The sequence below is a fragment of the Stegodyphus dumicola genome, chromosome 8 (genome assembly GCF_044657685.1).
Source record: "Stegodyphus dumicola isolate Sdum_Otavi_A_Nest chromosome 8, ASM4465768v1".
Lineage (NCBI taxonomy): Eukaryota > Metazoa > Arthropoda > Arachnida > Araneae > Eresidae > Stegodyphus > Stegodyphus dumicola.
In genome coordinates this window covers 11,724,874-11,736,791 of record NC_140775.1, presented here as the reverse complement: position 1 = coordinate 11,736,791, position 11,918 = coordinate 11,724,874, and the positions used below count along the sequence as shown (strand labels likewise).

At 31.3% G+C, this 11,918-nt stretch overlaps 1 protein-coding gene across 1 annotated transcript; it reads left to right on the top strand.

Annotated features, from left to right (window-relative positions):
* The first annotated feature begins 1,784 nt into the window (after window positions 1-1,784).
* LOC146995658 (speckle-type POZ protein-like) lies at window positions 1,785-2,852 on the top strand. The gene is made up of 2 exons (XM_085822966.1): window positions 1,785-2,429; window positions 2,547-2,852. The coding sequence occupies exons 1-2, from the start codon at window positions 1,785-1,787 to the stop codon at window positions 2,850-2,852; spliced, it is 951 nt and encodes a 316-aa protein (XP_085679092.1).
* The last annotated feature ends 9,066 nt before the right edge of the window (window positions 2,853-11,918 follow it).

Below are 11,918 nucleotides of genomic sequence, written 5' to 3'. Positions count from 1 at the left end.
ATTTCACGCAACATAGTTTCTTAATTAGCGATTCTGCGTGTAAAACAAATTTTTAGTATTGTAATGCTGCTGTAGTAGACCACCTTAAGTAAAGACTCCAAACTTTTAATATGCCTGTGAAAGTCCGAATTGCTGGAAATTTTGATGTGAGGGAGTGAAGTTTTTTCCAAAATAAATCTAAAGTCGTCCCAATTTGTTGAGACTTGCTCCTCTAATTTTGAGTATCGATTTTGAATATCTAAGGTAATCAAGACAGAGTAGTGATCGGAGTCCAATTCCTGAATCACTTTAATTTCATTCCGAAAAAATATATTATAAAAGGCAGCCAGATCAAGAACTGCAGAGGACCCTCTTGCAGGGTAGAAAGTCGGGAGGGTAGGAGCTATGATCTGAACATGGTTACTCTGGCACCATGAATTTAGACTAATACCATACCTGTTCCTATTTGAACAAAACCATGCGGTATGGCGTGAATTTAGATCACCAGCAATAATTAGGTGATTTGAAACATTCAAAAGTTTATCAAAATCACTGACAGGAAAAGCTGGCCTTCCACGTGCTGCTGATTGTGGAGGTAAATAAGCTGAGACTACTGTCAGCGGGGAGGAATTTTGAAGGAAAATTTTGATAATTGTCGCTTCCAAAAAATTTAAATCAGGGGACGGTATCATGTGATACTTTAAGGAACGCTTCACATAGATACAAGTGCCACCACTGGGATTTCTGTCCTGTGACACCCTGTCAGTGCAGTAAATGTCATAATTCCCAATTTTGGGAGTATTTCCTGGGGTAAGGTGAGTCTCTTGGACTAAAAGCACGTCAATATCATGCTCTACTACAAAATCACGAACTTCGTGAATTTTAGATGTTAATCCATTGGCGTTCCATGTGCCAATGGTCAGTTCTCTGATGGTGTTTGAACTGTTATTCATAAAATTGAATTTTAGGTCGTTAATAGAGGTTCTGCTCTTGTAACTAAGCTTAATAGCCAATGAGAGCGTTAAGGAATGATGTAAACACCTGCATTTCAAACTGTGTATAGTACTCGAGCTCATTATTGCTGTTAAAGGAAACTGAGCGAAGGTCACACGATATTTATTCCAACGCGAAATTTTATTTAACAACAGACAAGCTGGGGAAAGGATATAATCTATTTGCAATGGAGAAACAAAACGAGGAAAACTTAACGTTTGTATGGATTCTTAAAAATTTCAGTATTCAAGTTCAGTTAAAGAATTCAAAGCATGATTATTTTTTAAGCCCGTTGTTTGAGTTGAACTCTTTACCCGGCATGAAATGGTGCATTAAATTATATCCGCGAGGGAACTCGAATGAAAATTATATAAGTACTTTTCTCAGCAGAAAGGATAACCTTCCAGAAGCTTGTAAAATAAGGTACACTATTAAATTCATGGCTTCCAATGAAATCGAAAATCCTACCAAAAAAGAAATCCGTGCCGCAGCCACTGTATTCGAAAAACAAAGTGGTTGGGGGTATTCAAGATCCATTAAAAGGAAGGTGCTTTTAAGGGCTCTTATTAGCGATATTCTAGTTATAAATTTTATTTTGAATTCACTTTCTGAAAGTAATGATCAAGAGATACCTTTCGCAGTGTCTTATAACAATAGTTTATTCACGGACGTCTTGCTAGGTGCTCCTGGTGCAGAATATAAAGTGCATAAAGCTATCTTGTGGGCGAGGTGGCCTGAACTGGCAAAAAAAACTCGATGAACAAAAGTGTTCCTACCAAGATTTCGATATCGAATCTAACGTTCTCGAAGCCATGATCAGATATATTTATACTGGAAAATTAGGATACGTGTTTAGCTTCGAGAAGGTCTCTGTCACTGCAGCAAAATATGGACTCCGAATTCTCAGTCCTCCGCCTGGTAATATGAAAACGTATGAAAGTCGCATTAATATTGAAAAAATTTCCTTTGTGTGGTCAATAGAGAACTTCTCCAGCCTACCCGTTAATACAGAGTTGTATCACGAATTTAAGAGGGAATTTAGTAAATGGATTTTAAGAGTACACATCTGCGAAAAAACGGGAACTGATCAGATCTTTGGTATATTCATTCGCAAAATACCTAATCGTAACCTCAATCGGATTTTCGTCACTAATTCTTCTGAAAATGAACATATGTTTGAAAAGGATGAAAATTGGAAATATGCTGAGTTTTCGCGGAATATATCTTCAGATCCAGATGATATATTGCTACTCAGATGCGAATTTAAATTATCTGATGGCAGTTTTTATTCTGAGGTGGTGGAATCTTCTTGCTTCTTTGCAAGTTCGATCGAAGATACTAACTTAAAAAGAAGCCTTCGAAATCTTTACGAAAATGGAACATTATCTGACGTTACTATAGTAGCTGATTCGAGAAGATTTTCCGTGCATAAATTTATTGTGTGTTCCCAATCTTCGGTATTTTGCAAAATGTTCGAAACCGAAATGGCAGAATCGCGAAACAACCTGATCGAGATTTCAGACGTGGTTCCTGATATTTTACATGAAATGTTTCTTTTTCTATATACTTGAAAGGTGGGAAAACTATGTGAAGAAATAGTTACGCAGCTTTATTCTGCAGCTGATAAGTATGATATTTCGGCTCTCAAAAATGTGTGCTCGTCCTTTCTCAAATCCAGTATTACTGTCGAAAATGTGTGCAAAATTCTCCAGTTAGCTGATATGCATTGCGATGATAATTTGTACCAAGGTGCTTTGGAATTTTTTTCTGATCATCTGCAGGAAATTTATTCAACAGATGAATGGAAAGAGCTGCCCGACAAGAATTTTTGTGTAAAAATTCTACAAGATGTGACAGCTCGTATGAAAAGTACAAAATGATTTATGTGCCAATTTCACAGCAGGTCTCCTCAGCAAAGTTAAATTTCCGTAAAATATGTAAATTTTATTTATTACTGTAAAGATAGTTCACAGTCATAATTCTTAATAAGTTTTTATGATCTCTTCCAGTTTAATCATGTGATTTAATGCTTCAAGTGGTAAAATTTACTCTCGATCTTATATCATTAAAAACGAATTTTATTTTATTCAGATTGAAAATTATAAATGCAAAGAAGCTTGTCGTCCTGTAATTCTGGTTTATGATTTTCGTTTATAATCATCAATTTGCTACTTTTAAATAGCATATCATAAACACACAGTTGCAATTTTGATAAGATACAATGGTATAACTTACTTATAATACTCTTGAATTTTAATAAATTGGCCTGTTTCTTTAATTCAGTTTGTTATGTAATTTTCAACATTATTTAATCCTTCTATTTTCCTTCTTGGTGTGTTAATTACATGCTTCCATTTTCTCTTACGTTAATAATTTGGTTGAGTCATATAATTGTACTATATGGTCTTTTTATTATTTTTGAAACACTCTCTGAAGTCCGTTTTACAAATTTAAGAAGTTAAATTTTATATAAAGAGTCATTGAAGTAATGTAATTCGTAACTAATATTGGCTTTATTTATTAGCTATCCAAAATGGAATATTGTTAAAGCATGTGATGAGAATATACGATTAGAGATCACGATTTTAGTATGTATGCCGTGCACAAATTTTATGTAATACGGGCATAACTATTTTCGTCTTTTTAATATATCTCTCAGAAAATTTTACATGAAATATTCTTACGTTATAATATAGATTTAGTTCTATAACATAAACATAGTTTATAATATTTTAATACGATGCTGAAGTGTGAAAAGTTCCATTATCTGATTCTCGGTGAAAAGGTAAGGTATTCCATTCGTAAGTTAAATACAGGCATGATTTCGATTTTCTGATAGAATACTTTAATGATAATATAGTGGAAAATGCAGAATCAAATATTAATTAAATTACCTATGAACTAATTGCTGCTGTCATTTTTTTAATGCTTCTCTTTCTTTTTTCATTACTGGGATTGTATACTTCTGTTTATCTTAATTTTTTAAAAGTATTTTCAATTCATAGTTTAATTATTTTAATTTTAGATTTATTGATTCATAGAGTTCAAAACAAAACAATGGTTACTTGTATCTGATACAGTCAAAAGGAAATGAAAGTTACACTGATCACTGTTTCTTTGAAATATTATTTATTTAATTACAATATATTACGAATATAATATTTCATTCTAAATTTTTTAATTTCCGACTGGGAAGGTATCTTTCGAAAAGAAAGTTCAGTCTTCTCTTGATATAGAATACCTGAACTTTTAAAAGAAAATATTTACAATTTTGTGTTCACTGAAACATTTTTACGTGTTTTTTATCACATCTTATTCTGATCATATCTATTCATTGTTACATATTTTCACATATAATCAGTAAGTAAAGTATATTAATTAGTTATTAATTCTTCTTGGTGATAGATAAAATTTGATTATTGGTATAGTTAATGCTGATATTGGCAAAATCAGCTACTCAATTTTTCAAGTTTCATTTATCATATTATGAATACAGCTCATAGACATCGCAGAAATTTATGAAAAGGTTTACTTTTAATCTCATGGGAAAAGTAGGCAATATTCAACTCAAATAATTCATAGGTTAATGTTAAATATAATTAATGAAATTTCGAGAAAAACCGGAATTAGATATTTGAAATTTCTGGGAGTTCATAGAGCTCCTAAATTATTAGTAGGACAAGATTTGACATATTACAGACTTACAATATAGGTAACTTATTTCACATTTTTTTCAGCACAAAATATGTTTGGAGAAAATTTTAAAAAAAAGTTCCCCCCCCTTCCTCCAAAGGGACAATTTGCCCAGGAGGAGTATTATTTGATTTTGGCATGTTGCGTCTATTCACTAAAAGCGTTGATTCACTTTTCAAATTGTTGCCACCAAATATTTAAGGACCTGTGTAACCTGTATTATTATTATTATACCTGTAAATAATACAGGTATAATATACCTGTATTATTTAAGGAAATTAAATAAAATATTTAATTTCTTTATTTATTATTTAAGAATTTAAATAATGAAGAACCTGCATAAATGTATGTATATTTCTCGCATTATTATAAAGCAATTGGACTTAGAGCCATCCAATTTTGAATATTTAACGTTTCCACCCGAAAATTGGGCATCTGGAAGGTCAAATTTGAAACTTGGAATTTGTTTTATTACCGATTTCATATTTTGTAAAATTTTAACAAATTTTTAATTAACAATCTCAAGGATTTCAAAGCGAGCCATGGCAACGTTGCACAGAAAAAAGCATTTTTATCTCCAGCGCGTGAGACTGATTTTACGATATTGCTCTTGAAGTGAATTTTATGTTTTAAGTTCGAAAATATTATAATAATATTTAATAAACAAAGGTAACACACAAAACGTTAAGAAAACTGCCCTTTGGACGAAATTTAAAATCTAAAACCTTTCAGATTTTTTTTTTTTAATTGACTTATTTGAATTAAAATGACAAATCGAGTTTTCCCTGATATGGCATTGATGTGATTTTTTAATTGCAAGTCATTCTAAGAAATAAAATATATGCACGTTAAATTGTGCCTGCATATTTTTACTCTTCCTTCAGTTTATTGATTTTATGCAATTTTTTTCTATTTGATGCATTTGATTTAATTGACGATGAAATTAATTTGCGAAGGCATATATGTATATAATTTTAAAAACTATGTGATTTTTTTTTCTTCTTTTTATATTTTCTTTATAAAGTTCTGAAGAAATTTTCACTTGCTTATTTTGCCGAAGATTTATTTTAAAGATCGTATGTGAAAATCTCAAAATTTCTGCTAATATTACAGACAGGGATTAATATTTAAAATTAAAAATGCCAGAATTCTATAGACTGCCTTCAAGAATAAGAGCAAAGTTAATAAATAAAATAATAGTTAAAGAACAAAGAAATATGTTTGAAACATTCGGAAAGGGTTCACATTAACTGTCGACGAAAATATTTCAAGGCTGTTGGTAACTCGCAGCCTGTCAGTCTGCTGTACTCCACTCCTGCTAACCCTTTTCTTTTTGTCTTTTTAGCTTTATTATTAAGCATAATTTTCTTCGTACTTACGACATATGCAATTCGATAGCAAATTTACAAACATTTAAAAAGCAGTGCAGCAAAAGATGTTTAGAATTACCGATGCAGTGCTAAAGTGTTTTAGTATATATTTTATTCCCCAGTCTTTTCTCAGTTCATATGAAAGTTCAGTTTTCTTTCTATGATGATTTTACATTTTTTTTTGTGTCTTTTTCTAACTAACTTGTCGTGCGTTTACTTTATTTATTAAATATCCCATTCTGGACTCTATGCCGCATAAAATTTGATTCAACAACGAAATCATAAATAAGTACTTAAAAACAGCATAACTTTAGAATTTCCGAAAGAACAGTTTCGCTCGCTGGAGGTAAAAGTGTCATATTCCGTACAGTGTTGTCAGTGCTCTCTTTGAAATTGTTTAGTTTGTTAATCAACTATTTGTTAATGTTTTACTAACTATGAAATAGATAATAAAACAAATTCAAAATGTGAGCTTCCCATGTTCGGGTGGAGGACTGGGTTATTAAATATTTGATGGCTTTAGGTAAATTTTACACAATGCGAGAAACATACATAGGTTCATGCAGATTCTTCATTATTTAATTTGTTTAAAAATAATGCAGTGCGATAACATTAGGCGACAACATTTTGAAAAGTGATACAGCCATTTATAGTAGGCGACACAAAATTCCTTTTTGAAACTAATATCCCATTCGGGCTAACGCAACTTTGGACTGATAAAACAGAAAATAATGAATAATTAAGTATAACGAGTTATACTTAATTATTCATTATAAGTTCGAAGTCTATACAATATTGATAAATCAAATCCATTATAACTAAGTAAATGATGAATTAAAATTACAGATCTTTTAATGAGTAAATTAATAATAAATTAACATCAGAACAGTTCGGTCAAATAATTAAACAAATGAAAGTTAATTAAATGCATAATAACAATACTGAAATACTGATATTGGTAAAATAATATTTGACTTAAAATTTCCAAATAAGTCCTTTCGTTTCGGACCAACTAAGCATCTAAAAGCATAATGTTTGAAAGATAATAAGTATTTAAAAAAAAGAAAAAATAATAAGTTGGGGTATTTAATTTTGAGATTTGCTACTTATTATCTAATTATAATATAATAATATCTAAAGATTGCACAAACGAGGGAAGGAAACACAGTAAAGTAATTTTGAGTGATTGTTCTTACATTAATTTCGAAATTTCCGTAAGTCAATAAATATAGCAAAAATATTAAACTTTTTTTGGAATAATGTAGAGAGCATGTTTATTATTAGTCTAAAGGGGCAAATTGCCCAGAAGAGCCATTAATTTCGTTTTGGCATTTTGCGTTGTTTCAGTATAAACGCAGTTTCACTTTCCAAATTGTTGCCACCAAATGTTAGAGCCCTGCATTATATTTAAAGAAATTAAATAATGAAGAATCTGAATGTATGTATGCATGTTTGTCACATTGTGAGAAAACAACGGTACGTAGAGTCATCAAATTTTGAATAACAGTCCTTCACTCGAATATGGGCATCTGGAAGCCCAAATTTAGAGTTAATAATTTTTTTTAGTCTCTATTTCATATTTTGTAAAACTTTAAACGAATTTTCGATTAACAAACTCATCCATTTCAAAGCGAGCAATGGCAACATTGTACGAAGAAAAAAAAAAAAATTATCTCCAGCGCGCGAGACTGTGTATCGGAAACATATGCTGTTTTTAATTTATTTTGTGATATTGCTGCTGAATTGAATTTTATGGTTTAAGTGCGAAGAACATGATATTTAATAAATAAAGGTAACACACAAAACGTTAAAGGAACGCCCCTTTGAGCGTAGTATAAAATCTGAAAGCTTTCAGATTTATTTATTTATTTTATGTGTACCTATCTGTATTTGGAACAGATAATCAGATAATTACCGATTAAAATGAAGTATAAAACAAGAGAATTTAAATAGGATTAAAAAAAAAGTAGCCGATTAGTGAACAAAATGTATAAGATTGCTGAACAGTGCTAGTTCGACATAGGTTAGAATATCAGGGAACGAGCTTTTATGGTTTTTCTTGTGTATGAGATAAATACAATCCAATTTCCCTTAGAAAGACCTCCACAATGGGACGGCATCCCTTCCCATAAACAGATAACTTTTGAATGTTTTTCCGTACTGATTTAAACAAACAGTAGCAAGCATATATGAAATACTAATTATAATGATAAAAATTTGATGTAATTGTAAGATCATATACATCGTCGACATCAATCCGAAACCACGAATCAACAACATCCCTTTCCGAGGGAAATAATTTTATTCGCATGGGCTTTATTTTGCAAAAATCGATGTTCTACACTAGGGTTAAACCTTTTCAGTTGCGACCCCTTTTAATCACTGAGATTTCTTCGCGACCCCCCAGGACTCCATAATATTTACAAAAATTTTGTAGGACCCCATAATTATTGCGAAAATCCGACACACGCGTGAGTGAAACTGTCAGTTTTTTCACTTGTACTATACTATTGCAGTTTTAGGTCATTAACTTTAATTTTAAGACACAGAAGAATGTGAAAATTTTAAATAAGTAACAGACGAAATGACAGCCTCACGTGTAAAGCAAGGAAAATGAATGTTAATATTATAAAAAGAATGCATCGAAAAGTTTTCGTTGTTTTCTTTGTCTATATTGTCTTATCTATTTTCAGATACATTGTGTAAAAATATTTGGAAATTGTAAAATTATTATAAGTTAAACAAATATCAAAACTGATAAAATTTTTGGCGACCCCCTTATGGGGGTCGCGACCCAAAGTTTAAGAAACCCTGTTAGTTCCAACATGTTTATCAAAAATAAATGCATTTTATTTTTGATCATAATACAAAACAGAAAAATAACATAAAAATTTTCAATGTTAATATTAAAGGGTATCACCGTTGTCCTCAGAAGGGAATGCGAAAATATTGTTCATTTTTTTCTGGTTCATTTACGTCATATACTTAGATTTATGGCCTAAAATTTTAAAATGATAGTTATTCATTTTAAAATTCTACAGTGTAGAATATCGATTTTTGTTCCTTTTTAAGAAAAAATGTAAACATCTATAAATTACACAAAACGTAGGCACATATACTTTGCTCTCTTTGTTTAAGAACAAAGGCGTGTCGACAAATAGAACTGAGGAATTTTACTAAATCGCAGGAATCGCTATTAGGAGGTCCAATCAGCCCTCGGGAATAATGTATGAGGGATCTGACCAATTTGTTCATGAGAAAGTAAAAAGTAACGGATCAGATTTAAACTACGTATGTTTTTCCTACAAATTTTGCTGTGTGTTGTTTTACCAGAAATAATGCTTTAACTTGTATTGCGTTAATATAAATCATTTAATATGGGATGCCCTGAAAAAAGCGTAAAAAACTCAGTTTCTTTTCTCCAAACACGTACATTTTGTATAGAAATAGCATTCACACTGAACTGTCGATACCAACTGCTCTTTTCTTTTAGGAGGTGACGAAGTCAAACATCATTTCCAGGCTCCTGGGTATAGCACGTGAAACATTCTCTGTGGCATATCGTTTTATAAGCATAGCATTTTACCAATGATTAAGAACGAAGTGAAAGCAATTATAGCAGTTGATTTATTGAAGAAGTAAGCAGAATTAGCAATTGTGACATATGTGACGAGCAGTCAGTCAACAGTATATATTGAGCCTCGTTTGCTTTTAGATGTTTCAATAAGGGTAAACTTCATTTTACGCAAATATTCTAAAAAGAACTTCTGAAAAATCTAGCAATACACAAGAAACATTCAGAACGACCGTCAGAGCAGGAATGGATACAATTTCAGCAAAATCATTCAAATAAATCATAAGTTAGAAAATTTCAGGTTCCCCAAAATATGATGTGCGCAACAGCCATGTGTTACCAGTGTCAAATCATCCGCAGGGCTTTCTGTCAACCGCTTAACCTACAGCTGATATAAGAGGTGTTCCACTTCTACGATTAAACGATCTTTGACACTTAAGTGCTTGGGCATACTGTCCTACCCCATATAAGAAACTTAAAAATTTCGAATTAATTGCTAAAAATAACTAATGGCCTGTTAGTATATTTTAAACAAGAGCTAATTAATTCAAATAAAAATAAAAATATACGGAACGGAGCTCACAATATTCTCTATAACTGGTTAACTAATAAAGGCGGAAACCTTATCACCTGGGATGAATATATAATACAAGACGGTATGAATTACAGATGCCAGTAGAGAATGAATACTTAACAGAGATTTATGAAGATTCTAACAAAAGTACGAAGTATTCGCACAATATAGTGCAAAGAATAAGCAAGAATTTTTTCTCTTTGGTAAATTAAAAGCAAACATTGAGCAGAAGCTTGATAGTAAATTTAAGGTTCAAGAAGCAAAAAACGTTTTAGAATACTGGAAAGTAATAAAAACTATAATAATAATGGGTTTAATAGGGCCATTGTAAGTTTTCTATTAATAGTATCAGTAAAGCTGCAAATTTTAATTTCAGAGTTATTTAGTTATTATTTTTGCTTTTCATGAAATTTTCTCGCCAAAGGTTACAGCCGAAAACATCGTGGACGAAAACGTAGCGGAGAAGACAAAGCAAGGGGAAAACTTCGTGGTACAAAATTATCGTCGTCGAAAATAAAGCGTTTCAATAACGTCGCAGTTTAAAAACATCGTCGTCGAAAATATCATGGTAAAAAATACCTCCTTCAAATCATCGCATGACGATAACATCACCGACATGCGTTTTTCAGACTTTAAAAGTTGCAAATGCATATTAGCATAATGATTTGTGAGCGCAAGAGGTAAAAAAGAATATATTTTTATAATTTGTAAGTTAAAATTAACTAAACTATTTTTGCTGAAAACGTGAGAAGAAAACCTGAGCATTGAGGACTGAAAATGAATGCAACTTACAGCCCTTAATAGAAATTTTAAACTTACATAGTTATCTAATAAAGATCTTAAATAAAATAATATTTTTTATAAAGTTTTACGGATAATTTTTCATGAAAAATATATTGTACAAAAGCTTAGAAAAAGGAAGATATGTAACTGCCTGTGACTACCTCTGTAAAATTCGTTTAATAAATTGTCATATTATTATCTTTCACATTTGTTAATATGATATACGTTTAGTGAAAACTATATGTTTTCGTCCCGTTTATTCTTAAAGTGCCGTTAACCTTTCGTGTACATAGTGCAGTCAATTATTTGGATGTCAGTTAGTTATGATGAAAGTCTACTTAATATTTCATCAGGGGATCTGGATTTATTGAATTATACAAACGCACACTAGGACTATGGAAAAATGAAAGGAAGGAACGCTTTGTGGAGTACTTTCTCAGGAACTGATTCCTATACACGTTATACATTATGAAAATCCCGAGAATCTCATATAGCCAGCTCGTTGGCTGATTCGAAATATCAGTGTTCAGCGACTCTACCCCTCGGGCACTGGTGCCAGTTCAGCAGGAGAATATTAACGGAAACTAGTTCCAGAAAAATGAAACGCAGACTTTTTTTTTTTTTTTTTTTTTTTTTTAATAGAAGTAATATATAACTGCAGTGCCCTCTCAGAAAAACTCGTATTCCATTAAGACGATCATTGTTTCTGATAACAGAAATAAACATACGTTTTATTCCTTATGTAAAATGACCGAAGCCACGCAAGGTTAAAATTGTATGGAATCTTGAATGGTCGCTTTAAAGCGGATTTGACGATTATTTTTTTTTTAATGTTCGTTAAAGAATCAATTATATATAGTATCTGATACCGAAAACGTTTTCGAAGCCGCAGATGTTAGATATATCATTAGTTATTCTTTAAAGAGCTATAGACAATTCTGAATTTTTATTT

Bases quoted from the DNA above. Each gene is read 5' to 3' on its own strand.
- LOC146995658 (XM_085822966.1), top strand. From the start codon at position 1,785: ATGATCAGATATATTTATACTGGAAAATTAGGATACGTGTTTAGCTTC. The intron at 2,430-2,546 runs GTATTTTGCAAA...TATACTTGAAAG, and splicing joins TTGTGTGTTCCCAATCTTCG to GTGGGAAAACTATGTGAAGA.